Source organism: Hemicordylus capensis, chromosome 1 (genome assembly GCF_027244095.1).
Source record: "Hemicordylus capensis ecotype Gifberg chromosome 1, rHemCap1.1.pri, whole genome shotgun sequence".
In the NCBI taxonomy this organism is placed as follows: domain Eukaryota; kingdom Metazoa; phylum Chordata; class Lepidosauria; order Squamata; family Cordylidae; genus Hemicordylus; species Hemicordylus capensis.
The window spans coordinates 186,395,622-186,409,954 of record NC_069657.1 but is presented as its reverse complement, the minus strand read 5'-3'; the positions used below and the strand labels follow the sequence as shown (position 1 = coordinate 186,409,954).

The 14,333-nt window shown below is 43.3% G+C and overlaps 1 protein-coding gene across 5 annotated transcripts in view; it reads right to left on the bottom strand.

Annotated features, from left to right (window-relative positions):
* Positions 1–4,546: 4,546 nt before the first annotated feature.
* UPP2 (uridine phosphorylase 2) overlaps positions 4,547–14,333 on the bottom strand; it is a 53,560-nt gene continuing 43,773 nt past the window's right edge. For all 5 annotated transcript variants that reach the window (XM_053259785.1, XM_053259776.1, XM_053259793.1 and 2 more), the window contains 2 exons: positions 11,460–11,606; positions 4,547–10,399 (listed from right to left, as the gene is read on the bottom strand). In XM_053259785.1, coding sequence (XP_053115760.1) covers positions 10,227–10,399; positions 11,460–11,606 — 320 coding nt within the window. In that variant the 3' untranslated portion in view covers positions 4,547–10,226. The remainder of the gene's footprint in view (positions 10,400–11,459; positions 11,607–14,333) is intronic.

The following is a 14,333-nucleotide window of genomic DNA, read 5'->3' as shown; positions in this document are numbered from 1 at the left end:
TCCCACATCACTTTCATTGCAGGTTCTGTTTTTTTGAATTTGTACAAAATTATGCTAGCTTTATTAATATGAACTACTATTGCCTGATTATTATAAATGGAAATATAAGCTTTCTCTCTTTATAGAAACCAATTTGATTCATCATGTTTACTGCAAACCAATCATCCAAACAATTTCATTTTGCAAATTAGTCCTTGAGAATAAATTACAAAATTAGAAGAAATGTTTCAGCTATGGGGGGTCTTTATTATGGTGCAGCAAAGAACCCTGTTTATTCTGCTAGATGAAAGTGAACTTGATAAGTCATGTCATTTTATAACTCTAAAAGCATTTCCAGACCTTATGTGGCATGCATATGAAATATATGTAAACAAGGTGCATCAAATCTGTAGCTTGCCAATTATCCACAGTTCAAACAATGTATCTCTGGGACTGAGAACTGGTTGCAGGTTCCATCTTAAACAACACCATCAATCAATCAATCAGCCAATCAATCAATCAATCAATCAATAAGCCACATAACAATGTCTGTCTTATAGGATTCTGTATGTCGGCTATCTTTTTGATACAGTGTTTCTAAATTTTGTGGTCTTACTAAGGGAAATAAAAGGAAGAGAAATTGTAGACCTCAAAGCAGGCACATTTCAAATGTCAGGCCCAACCCTACCATTTTCTCAGAGGATTCAATTGTAGCTGAGAGGCAAAAGCCTGCAGGTCCCAGCAGGGCTTAATCATAGTTAAACAGACTTGATGACTGAACACGATTTGTCCTGGTTTGTGCTGACAGCCAAGTCCTGGTCAACATCATGTCATTTAACTCGGTTGTTCACAGTCATTTTCTGACTTGCTAGTTCTCTGCAATGTCGAAAAGCCCTACGGGGAAGAACTGTGCTGCAAGAAGGAAGTCTCTCTGTTAGAGATCTCAAATCTACAGGGAAAATTGCACCCCCCTCCTAAACAAACACACATCATAGAGCCCTTTGCTGTTATTGAAGGCAGAGATATTATTTCAGGGAACTTCTTACACATTCTTAGTGCTTTGTGTCTTTTGCTCTTGTGTAAACTGGAAGTATGCAAGGAAAATAAATGATCAGCTGGAAGATTGCTTCAGAGCAGGGAATATTGCTGGCTCTGAGAATATGCTTATACCAAAAACATCCGGTTGGGGTGTGTGTGTGTGAATTTCTGCTGAAATAAATGTGAAGTAACTGCTGAAGTAAACACCCCTGTCCCCATTTTAATAGCCCCAAATATGACCTAGTAACTATTATTGTAGTTAATCCTATCTGAGGTGGAATGTGGATTTTAAAGCAACTGCTGTGTTAGGTTAGGCTTAGTATGGTAGTGACTCATAGCAATGATAATGCCCGGAAGCAGTGAATAAACACAGACATAATGTTCTAAGGCAGCCTCATTGAGGAATCCATTGCTATAATTCTGGGTAGGACAGAACAGCCGCCCCTGGAGCTCAGGAAGGGGGTTGGAAAGAGGTAGCTTGCTAAGTCCAATTAAAATAGCTTTGTAAGCTCTTTTCCTTCTGGTTTGTTCCTATCTTGTTAGATTCCTTCTCTCCCTTGAGCAAATATATATAGCATTCACTTTGTGGAATAAGCAAGAATTTTGCCTTTCCCCAGAGAAAGAACCTAGGTTCCAGAACCTAGCTGGTTGAAGCTAATTTGCATAGTTGTATACAATTAACATAATTTTGCATGTACTCATGAAAATGTAATATGAGAAGCATCCCTTAGTTCAATGTATTGAAGCTGACTCAAAATCTTCTAAGAGTTTGTTCGTGAATAAAAATGGCAACATGTCCACTATCAGTAATTTTGCATCAAACCTGCTTTTGAAAAGTACATACATTTTATTTATTTATTTATTTTGATTTATTTAATATATATATTGCCTGACTCCAAAGGCTCTAGGCAGTTCGCAATGTATGAGACAAAAGACGGTTGATATGTATGAGACAAAAGCGTTTTCATGAGCAGGGTTGATGCAAAACTTAGACTTAGAAAATTTTGAGTCGGGTCTGATACACTGATGAAGGGATGTTTCTCATGCCATATTATTATAAGTAAATGCAAAACATTTTATGTGGTCGTAACATTTTAAATTTCTGTATGAGACAAATGCATAATTCAAGCCATATGTACAGTTTATAGATAAACCTGTCGTTATTGGCTGCAGGTTCCTGCCGCAAGTTTGTATGGTGCAGAAGATCCATTGCTTCTGAATAATAAGGTTGGGCATAAGAGTTGTGTAAACATAGAAGTTGTACATAAGAGGTAGTGTAAACAGGAGTATTGTGTTTGCAAAATAATGAATCCTTCTTTGTTTCCAGTTCTTTATATTGTTGTAACCAATTTTTTAATTCTCTCGCTGCAATAATCTGATCAAAGAATATCTCCTTAGCACAGTGCAATTTTTATCAAACTTTAGCTTTCTTAATGAATGTATTCCCTGGGAACAGGGGTTGGGTCAATGGCCATTGGAATGGTAGAAAGAAGGAATGTAGAGCTTCACCTGTGGAAGACAGATCATGGATCCAAACTAGGCAAGACACCTCTTTCAGTGGGAGCAGGCTGTTTGGATGCAGATATGAATGCAGTAGTTGAGCAGGCACAGAAGAAAGGTCTATCAATTCTCTGCCTTAAGAAGGAAGACTTTGGGACATTATGTGACAATGTACATGTCACCACTTAGAAAACTGATTGGTCAACTGTAGCCTGCCAAGTGGTGAAAAGAATCTTACCACATATCCTCACCCAACCAGAAATCCATGGTGCAAAGATAATGGTAAAACTCTTTTTACCACTTCTCAAGTAATAGAAGATGGCTGGCTACTGACCACTGCGGTATCTACTCTGTGTGCTTCTACTCTGTAAATGGTTTTCTGTATTCATCCTCAGTATCTTTCCAGCTGTTATCCCTCCTTTCACCTCTTTCAGATCTTTCATCAATATAAGTACCAACAAGACACTGATCCCTCTCAGCTTTAGTTGAATTTCCAGTTTTGCAAAGACACCCTAGGAAGCAGGGGCGTAACTATAATAGGGCAAGGGGAGCCAGTTGTCTGGGGGCCCACTGCCTGCGGGGGGCGGGGGGCGGCAGAGGCAAGTCACATGACTGACTCCCCCAGCTGAGCACCCACCTGGGCTTCCTTCAGTTGTATTTATCCTCCGAAATGGATGTGAGTGTTAAGATCTGGAGCTACCAGAACAGCATGCCTTTCTCTAGTACCATTAAATAACTTGCATCGTCCACAATTTACAAAATCAACTTTGCTATGCTAGGAAGAACTAAGAAAAATGGAGAAAGCACCACTGAGACAAAAGGGCTGCAGAAGAGGGATACTCAAGATAAGAGGCAAGATTTCCTCCTTTGTCTACTATTAGAGATAATCCACCATTAAGCATTCAGCTTTTGTGTCAGGAGACAAAAAAGCAGAATTCTCCAGAACACTCTGGTCCAAATTCACTGGGGCTACTCACATGACATGAGCTGCCTGGAGCTCCAGTCTCAGTTGCTCCAGACCAGAGCTCGACTTTGCTACCCGGCTTTTTACTGCAGTAGAATGGAACGATAGTTTGTTCTACCTTGGCAGGCGATTGTGTGTACAGGGCTTCCCCCTGGCCTGCCACCATTTTAGGCAGCCAGCCAGCCAGGGGGAAGGATTAGTCATGCAGCGTGAAGCATCTGCAATAATGAAAGGGATTATTGCACTCTGGGATGCAGGAGGACTTCTTCCTCCTGATCCCAGCTTGTGACTCTTGTCTCCTCGCTGACCACATGGGCATGCAATATGGCAGAGTTCAAGACAGCCACCACTTGTGTGGAGGGAAGTCGGGTAAACTCCTGCCTTCACCTCAGCCCTCCCTAGCTCCATAGCTAAGTTCGTGAGGATGAGCTTATTTATTCATTTTTGGTTCATGTAACCACAGAAGGACACAAAGAACTCAGCAGCCATGCAATACCTGAAGGAGAACTGGACAATAAAGCCACTCCACTGCCTTATTAGGGGCATGGAATATAGGCCATTGTGTTTACAATGCTCCAAAAAAACAAGTTTAGATCAATCGAATGGAATGTCAAAATGGAAACCATCTGTTCCATCAACAAGACCTTCAAGAAAAGGAATCTGCTAGCCTTGATACACGTGATGGAGGGTTGCTTTCATATCTCTAAACGCCCCACATGCATCTGAGCACCTACACCAATCTTCTTCAAAGCTCTGCCTACTGGACCAGGCAACAAAGTTCTGCACATCTGTTAAATCATATACCTTGGAAAGAACAGCTAGGAAACTCATTAGTAAATCAAGGTGTATTTTTACTTTTTGTGAATATCTTGAGTTGTAAATTACTGCACTTACCATCTTATTTGGGAATAAACTTCAAATTCTTGCATTCCATGAATTTATCATCACTGGAAATAGCTGCTGTGGTGCTTACAAAACACCCCTGACACACATCACTAACAACAGTGGCACAGCAATAATATCATATTTGTTGCAATTGGAATAATTTTAAGTCAGAGAGCAATGGACACTTACAAGTAAAAATATTTAATTATACATTTTAAGCAAATTAGCCAACCAGAAAGCAGCATAACTGTTAACCAAGGTACAAAAAGGTCCAGCATTCTCATGACATAGAATCCATTTTGCTGATTATCATCCAGCCTGACTGTTTTTACAGTTACTTCAATTTAGGATGTAATAAGCCTATAGGGAGACTGCAATATGATTCATAACAGCCTGAACAAAACTTAAAAATGCTTTTAGTAATGATCAGCAACATGAAAGCAAACTGGACAAGGGCATAGTGCAAATTTGAACCTGTTTACTATGAGAAAAACCCTCAATCAAATAGTAATCAAATAGTTCTTAATATTTTCCAAAAAATGCCAGCATTCCTATTAGATTATTAGCCTTACATTTGCATTTCCCTCACGACTTCATTGCCTTCATTTGGCGCAGTTTCCATCTTAGGCAAAGGCTAGGGATTCATGTGGCAGGCGATGGCAGCACCGGGGGGCGGGCAGGGGGGGATGAGGGAGGCACAGATGAGGCAAAATGCATTTCTGATGAGCAGAATCCCCACATGTTGGATTTCTGAAACAGAAATGGGGTGGGACTACTTTTCTGAGGGGGCACTCTTCCCCCACAGGATCCACCCTTGGTTACAGAGGGATTGCAGGTTGTGGATTCTAAGGAAACATCAGGAAATGAAGATGTGGCAGAAGGAGATGGCAATGGTAAACCCCTCCTGTACTCTACAATCAGAGGGCTCTGTGGTCACCAGGAGTCGACACTAACTCGATGGCACGCTTTACTTTTACTTTAGAAGGCCTGATGGAAGATTAGTGTAAGGCTGAAGCAGGAAGTAAGGGGAAACAAAGAGTAAAAGAGGGGCAGGGAGGCAAGGAGCAGAGTGGTCAAGGGCAATGGCCAAACTGAGACAAAGCTCCACTGTGTGCAGCAATGGATGTCAAGCAAGGTGCTTCGGGCCTTTCAGAGGAGGTCACTTCAGCCTTTTCGCTGGACATTCAGGCCATTGGCCATCTAGCTCAATATTGTCTTCACTGACTGGCAGAGACTCCTCCAAGGTTTCAATAGGAGTCTTTCCAAGCCCTATGTGGAGATACCAGGGATTGAACCTGGGACTTCCTGCCGTCAGAGCAGATGCTCTGCCACTGAACTACAGCCCAGGGGCATAGCTAGGGGAGAGGGGACTTGTGTCCACCCCTCTTCCAGGCAACCCCTTGGAATGAGGGAGTTAAGGAAGAAAATAGAGGTGGGGGGAGCTGAAGGGCCCTGAGGAGTTGGGGCCCCAGATTCTTTGAACCCATCCGCTCAATTGTAGCTATACCCCTGCTACAGCCCCATTCCTTGAGAGGAACTCCTTTGTTCTCTGGGATGTTTCAACCCTCCCATTTGGACACAGAATGTGGATGGATGCAGCACATGTCCTTGGGATTCATCCCACTTAGATGGACATCCTTTTCTTTTTAAAAAAAAAGGGGGGGGGGAAGGGGACACCCTATCATTTCCTGTAAGATTAGTCTCTTCCCCCTCCCCTCCCTCCCAAGACATGAAGGCAGGATTGTCTTCAACACTTCCAGTTTGGCTTTTATAGCTATCTGCAAGAAAATTGGAACAAGCAAAGGAATATCTCATGGTGACATTCCTGCTAGAGTGAACACTACTCTGTTGGCTCTGCTGAAGGCAGAATCACTGTCTTGTATGATGCAGGCAAGTGTAGGGCTGGCATAAGCTGAAGATCTACAATGTGTGGCTAGATGCACCTCAGGAAGCATCTGAGGGTAGATTTGACACCCACTCCCATGATCGAGTCCCTGTGCAGTCAAATTGATAATGTCCATGTTGAGATCCCTCTCAAGTTGTCCATCAGTATGCAATTCATAATTTGAAAACTACTACTGAGATGATTGAATTGACAGAAAAATAAGCAAGATTACAGTTTTCTTTGACAATGATGAGTTAATGATGAAGCTGTGTGGTTTTGAACATTTAAGAGTACAGCATACTTCCCTTAACACTTTAGAGAAAACTTTGAATTCATGCATTCCATGAACTGTGAAGAATGTTTTGTTCTTTGCAATTCACTGTGGGGAAATTACAGTTTCCATTGCTGTATAGTACTGCTGATTACTGCAATAATCTCTGACTTCTGCAGAATTGGCTCTGAGCTCTAGTTTAGGTTTCAAGCTTTAAAAAAACTTTATTCCTGTATCTAGAATACAGCATCTTCCTTTTACCCACCGAAGTACAATTTAACTGTCTGCACCTGTGTGTGAACACTGAGGACAATTCCACAGAGTTGATTTTGTGATGGAGAAAGCACTATTAAGCAAAGTTATGATCGAGAAGAGAGGAAGTCTAATTGGACTTGTCGACCAGTTATCACAGTGCCCATGTTTATTAGCACTGGGCAGTGGAGAGGAAAGGGATTTAGAGGCATCTAGTTTAATATCATGGAACAAGACCTCTATATCCACAGAATGGAGTAATCGCCAAGGGCCACTTGGTACCCATTAACCAAATGATATGTTTAGAATAGAAATACTCCCTCAAATAGCCAGTGCAACAGAGTAAAAGTAATGGACGGCACTGTTTCGGTGCTAGCAATCCCCCCAGTTTGGACCTGTGGAATGTTTCATGAGCATCAAGGGGCTGGCAGAGATCAGGCATACTTTTATTCCACACAACAAAGGGTATAAATAAATTAAGTCACTGTAATCAATATTTTGGGGAGAAGTGTCCACCTTTCACTGTGAGACTTTGATCCAGGTTGCTGCTCACAGAATCGCTGGTGGACATGCTTACAGGACATCCCCCTGCAGACAAACAATGCTGTAAGTTTGTACACCTGGCAGGAGGAGGTGAGTGGCAGTGCTGGCCCCACAGCGTAGCATATGAGGGGGCGGGGGCGGTGTTGCCTGATTCCAGGGCAAATGCACATTGCTTGCATTTTGGCAAGACTTCTGGGGGCCACGATTCTAGGCTGCTTAAGAGGTACCTCAATTACAGCTTTAAGACAGAAGGGGTACACTTGCTTTAAAAAAAGGTTGAAAACCCCTGTTCTAGAATATAGTAAACATAGATATTGGAAGTGTGGTATCCTGAATTAAGCTTTATCAGATACATATATAAAAAGATATTATTAATATTCATCAGATAGACAATAGCTATAGCACAACACAACCTTAATTTTTACCTACAGTCTTTTCTCATTCTCTTTGGGGGGGTTTCTGTATGATAAACCAGTTCTGCAAAAGTGTTCAATAGATGTAATGTGATTTATTAAACAATGGACTAAATAAATAACTTGCTCCACGTCAGCACAACTCTCAAATCCAGTCACATACAGGATTTTTGACTTAACTACATTATGGTCATCATCAGACTCTAAGCACCATATATACATTTGCATGTAGAAAAGATTAGGATTCTCATGTCTGACCTGATTGGCAAGCAAATATGCACACAGTATTTGTCCGTAGTAATTTCTGGCCACATTTCTGAATCAGGCCTACCTCTTTTTCTGCTTTCTTTTGGTTTCTGCCATCACGGAGCTCATCATCACCAGGTATTTACTGAAACACTTAGGTATGAAAGCAGCATTAAGATGTTCCATATTCAACTAGGATCACAGCATCATCAACTAGGAACATTTTCTGTGCCGCTATGGAGTTGCCATACATTGACATCTCCTGTCTAAATATTTTGAAGCTGTTTGATCAATTCCTGACAGATGTCTGAAACGAAATGTTACCCCACTGTGTTCTAAAGTAATATTCTAAAGTAATATTCTAGTCTGTCTCAACAGGTGTACTGAACAACGATAACACCCAGGAGCAATAGATATACTGCTGAGTTTGCTCTATTTTAACTGTGAAGTAATTCCCGAAGTACAAGAGTTAGTCTGGCATACTTTGATAAATAGCCCAAATGACAATTGAAGGAGATTCAGCATAGAGGTTAGAGTTTTGGACTAGGACGGTGGCGATCTTAGTCCAAATCCCCTCTCAGATATGAAGCTCTCGGGGTGGGGGAGAGAGAATTTTGCATGCCACCTTGAGCTCCTTTGAACAAAGGTGGACTAGAAATGTAAGTAAATATACCTTTCTGTGGCCACATCTAATTATACCTTTCCGTGATCACCCACGTGGCCCAGTATATAGTTGACCCAGTGCAATGTATAATTCCTTAATATATAGAACAGTGGAACAAAAGTTCAGATATTTGTGGGATGAAAAAAAACGGTCTCATGACCATTGGATTGAAGTCTTGCCATTAATTGACAGCATATGGCACATAAACAGGGTTTCAAGCCCCATGTTGCCTCCACTCTGCTTGCGTTCATGGATAGGAGCCTACATGGGTTTGTCTGGTAAAACAAACCATGTGGAAGTAACCAGCAAAGACATTCTGCATAACTTATTTTATTGTAAAATGACACTTTCTATTTTGACACACTCTTCAGATTAACTCAGATATGAAATAGGTACATCTGGAGACTACCACCCTGGGCCTACCTAGTAGGGTTCTAGATCTACTCCAGACTGTGAACCTAATTCAGTTATTGGAGTATTCACAAATACTGTTGAAATGGTTGGAGTGTTCAGTTTCTGCTCCAGAAAATAAAGCTTTTTACAATTTCAGATCAAGGAAAATGCTCCTGAAAGCTCAGTACTGTGAAATCTAGACATTATTTCCTGTTTACACAGTCAGACAGGTGTTATTGACTGGTTTGTTTTATCCAGACATCGAGTCCTTCCCAAGGACCTGGGATGGCTGAATTTTATCATCAACATTGTTCTTGTTATTATAGATATCGTCGCAAAATATAGGCTGTTCCCAGTAGAGTTGCTTTTTGTAATTGGCTGGTGGTGATTTCTGTGGCCCCTATGATGTTGAGGTGCTCTTCAAGGTCTTTTGGAATTGCACCTAGGGCACCAATTACCACTGGGATGATTTTGGTCTTTTTCTGCCACAGCCTTTCAATTTCAATTTGTAGATCTTTGTATTTTGTGATTTTTTTCTATTTCTTTTTCTTCTATTCTGCTATCCCCTGGCATTGCTATGTCGATTATTTTAACTTGTTTTTCTTTCTTCTCGACTACAGTTATATCTGGTGTATTGTGTGGCAGATGTTTGTCTGTTTGTAGTCAGAAGTCCCATAATATTTTTGCATCTTCATTTTTTACCACTTTTTCAATTTTATGGTCCCACCAATTTTTGGCTACAGGTAGCTTGTATTTCTTGCAGATGTTCCAATGTATCATCCCTGCTACCTTGACATCATCATCATCATCAGTTCACATGCCTGCTTTTTAGCTTATCGTGAAAAGGTAGGGTATGATTTGGGAAGGTTAGGCATTGATTTTATGTGGCTAAGAGCAGAGAAATTTGATCTTAAGCTGACACCCAGGATATGCTGTTGATAAAATGTTGCACACTGTCTTAAGATGCTGTCTCCTACTATGTCATTTAAAATTGCAGTGAAACCTTTTCATTGCAGTGAAATTGCAGTGAAACCAAGAGGTCTACTGCTTCAGACAAAAAGAAAAAAACACACACACTTAATTTGTGTACAGTATGAGGTTACTAAAATGTGGCACCATATTTATGTCTATAAACCTACTCAAAGGGCATTCATGGTGTGTTTATAAATAGGCACATATGTTCTACAGCTGTTCTAGAATGATGCCTTATCTAATAATCCCTTTGGGGTCCATAGCCCAAGGTGCTTCTTGATAAACATTGAAATCAGCTGCTGAGGTCGTTGCTGATATTCAACTAGAATTTGATGGGGTGCTCTGATCTGGTCACCTTCAAGTCGGTTAAGGAGAGTCACACAGACCACAGCAGCTGAAAATCAGAGAAACATGCAAAAGAGGTTTAATGTATTATTTAATACATTTAATATCAAATAGATTTAAGAAGTTCTTTTTACAGACAAATGTGAATAGTACAGTAGAATTTAAGATACTACTGTTTACGATTATCTTCCTGAAGTTGTTGGGATATTATGCACCAGAAAGCTTAATTCCTTAAGTAATTAATTATGCATCTTGCCAATTAAAAACTGACTGGACAATCAAGAAATCTCCATACTAAAAGACACTTCCCCATATTATGTGAGTTCTAAAAACTTAAAACTGGGGCTGTCACCTGATTAAAAAAAAAATCTTATTTGATTAATCAGTTTTAGTCAGTCAAATGAATGTGCACGTGTGTTCTAGTCTAACCGTGGCTACCACTGACCAAACACTCATGGTCCCTTTCACCTTGCAGAATCACAGCCTGGCTCTGTGGAGCAGAATAAATAATAAATAAATAATCACTGCACACAGATTTCCACTGAGATTCCCAGCATGGGAGGGGTAAATATTGTCACAGTGATGACAGTCTCTTCCCCAGCAGGGCGAGGGAAGTCAAAGCAAGGGCACTAGAAGAGAGTCTAGGTGGAAGCACTCTCTCAGACACATGTGAAGCCTAAGACATGACCAGTGATCTGCTTGCTCCTTTTGTATAGTTGCCAGCCTTCATGTTCTACTGGACATCCTGTGTCTTTGCAAGCAGCTTGGCAGACCACTGTGTAACAGGTCAAGCCAGGCTGAGCATGGGGACAGAGAGGGACAAATGTTTGAAGTTTCCCTCTCCCACACCCACCACAGTCTCAATTGGATTGGTGGTGGTCCACAGCTGCTATTCACATGAAGAAGAAACAGAAAGAGAAACACAAGCAGCCAAATGACATGATAATGTTGCTTTGGTTTTGGCCTTGGGTTATGCAATTTAGCCCAACTAAAGTCAGGGGTCAGTCATGTTGCTGTGGAGTCCTTTTGAGAGGGGAAGATGTAGGCTGAAGAGAGGAAGCATTAATAAAGGGAAATAAACACAAGGAAGAATATGTCTTCCAACTTACCTCTAAGACCACAAAGCCTGCACATCGCAGCAAATACAGTCGATTCCATTTCTATGTTTCTGACACCAGCATTGTAAGCTCTTTTTAAGTACTCTAACTTATTTTCATTGGAAAAGGAGCATAATGCACCATCTAATCGTCCTTGACCTTAGACAGAAAGAAAAGAAAACAGGACTACTTTGTACATCAATTTTGTACAATGGCTGAAAGTGTTGGCTGAGTTGGCTGCAGTCAGAGAACAGTTTCTTCAGAAAGCTCAAAGTTAATTTGCCAACATTCTGCTTAAATGAAAACTTAACATTTTATTTTATTTTAATAGCACACTCTCTGAAATATTAATATCTTGTTTGCCATGCATTTTTAAAAAGCAGCACATTATAACAAGACACCACAAAAGGAACTACAAAGAGGCACATAAAAATTCAGAGTTTAAACATGCCGCATCACATGGTATAAATATAAGCCAATACTCAGGCCTGGGCTCCAGGGCCTGTGTCAGGAGTCAGCCCCAGCACACATGTGGGGTGTGCCAGGAGGAGGCAGTGGCACTGCAAGTATCGTGCAGTGCTGTTGCTTTCTCCCTCCCAGCTCTCCATCCACAAATACAGTAGGGTAGGGACATTCTTGTTTGCAGATGGGGAATGAGTGGTGCCATGAGAGACTTGTGACACCACAGATTACTTCCGCTCTTCCTGGTTCCCCTGTGATAATGCAGGGAACTCTGGGAGGAAGGTCCATTCACTAAGTGGAAGGAGGAAGCGCCACTGATTTGGTGGCTTCTTCCCCTCCCAAGTCCTGATAACTCATGACAACTCCTGCTCCTCCTCTGTCAGTCTGTTATTTCCCCCTATCTATCCTATATAATAAAAGGCTAAGTGAGTGGCCGTGGCCTTGGAACGTTGGGGATCTGCATCCCTGTCTCTCTGGGCTGTTCTGGGCCTGCGCGAAGCGCAGGCCCAGAACAGCCCAAGGGAGACAGGACCCCCAATGCCAGTGTCCCAAAGCCACCAAACACTCGACCTCCTGCCATCGCCCGCCCGCCTTCCACCACCGTTCCGGCCCCACCGGCGACCATTTCACGCCCAGTCCTCATCGCTGTCTGCCTGCCCGCCCGCCTCCCATCACTGTCCCGGCCCCACCCGCGGCCATTTCGGGCCAATCCCCGGTCCTCCTTGCACGGAACCCACGGGCGGCCATTTCACCCCAAGCACTGCCGTAAAGGACGCCCTTTACACCCAAACCGCCAGTACGGGAAGAGTCTTTGCAAAGAGAGGAGCTCTGCTTGCGAGCTCCTCTCTCTCTCGGAAATTAAGGAGTTTTTAACCTGACAGACATGGCCAGGGTAAGGAGGGCTCGGCAGCTGGGAGGGCAGGCGGGCGGGCGGGCAACGGGCAGCGGTGGCGGCGGCGTGGGCCAATTTGGCCCGGACGAAGGACTCTGAACTTGGGAGGGAGGGTGGGCGGGAAAGAAAGATAGAGAAAGAGAGAGAGGGGGGGGGAAGGAGTGAGGGAGGGAGATAGGACAATAGAAAGATAAAAAGAAGGAAAGAAGGAAGGAGAGAAAAGAGAGAGGAGGGAAGGAAAAGGACAATAGAAACAAGGAGGGAGGGCGGGAAAGTAGGAAAGAGAGAAGGAAGGAAGGAAGGAAGGAAGGAAGGAAGGAAGGAAGGAAGGAAGGAAGGAAGGAAGGAAGGAAGGAAGGAAGAAGAAGAAAAAGGAGAAAGAAATGAGGGAGAAGGACCAAAAAAAAAAAAAAAAAAAGGGAGGGAGGGAGGAGCAGCAGCAGCCAGCCCCAAAGAACAAGCCCATTAAAGAAAGAAAAGAGGAAAAGACCAAGAAAACAGAAAGATGGGAGTTAGAAGAGGTGGAAGAAAGAAAGGAAGAGAGGGAGAGGGGGAGAGAAGAAAGGAAGACAAGGAAACAGAGGAAGAGAGAGAGAAAAGGAAGACAAAGGAAAGACAGAAAAAAACATAAAAGGAAAGGAGGGCGAACGAGAGAGGAAAGGAATAAAGGGAACAACAACAACAACAACAGGTACTAGTGCCCGTTATTTTAGCGGGCTTAAAATTACTAGTCTATTATATTAATTCTCCTGGGTGTGGCTTGGAATGTGCGTCCCAGAGCCCAGCTGATTGGCTGGGCAGTGGATGCGCCTGATTGGCTGAGGTGCACCCAGGATGATTGGTTGCCACCACAGCCCAGCCGTGGAGGCCAGATGTGGTGGGCCCAGCTGCAGAGGCAAGGCCCAGGAAGGGGGAAAGAAAGGGGGGGCAGAAGTGTCAAATGGCAATGCTCTGTGCAGGGTCAGCTAGTCTATTATATTAATTCTCCTGGGTGTGCCTTGGAATGTGCGTCCCAGAGCCCAGCTGATTGGCTGGGCAGCGGACGCGCCTGATTGGCTGAGGCACACCCAGGAGGATTGGTTGCCGCGGCAGAGGCCCAGCTGTGGAGACCAGAGAAGGTGGGCCTGGCCCAGCCACAGAGGCAAGGTCCAGGAGGAGGGGGAGAGAAAGTGGCGGGGGGGCCAAAGTGGCAGTGGGGAGGAGAGGTGGCTTGGCCTGGAAGCAGAGACTGGGGCAGAAGGGGGGAGAGGTAACCACCGCACTCAGGAGGATTGGTCGCTGTGGCAGCGGCAGGCCTGGCTGCAGAGGCCAGAGGTAGTGGCAGGCCCGGCCCAGCCACTGAGGCAAGGACCGGGGGGGAGGAGAAAGTAGGGGGGCAGAAGTGGCGGTAGGGAGGAGAGGCAGCTGGGCCTGGAAGTGGAGACTGGGGCAGAAGGTAGGCGGGTGGGGAAAAGGTAACCGTCAGCCCCAAAGAGCGCACAGATGCTCTGTGCGGAGTCAGCTAGTTTTATTTATTCAACATATTTCTATAC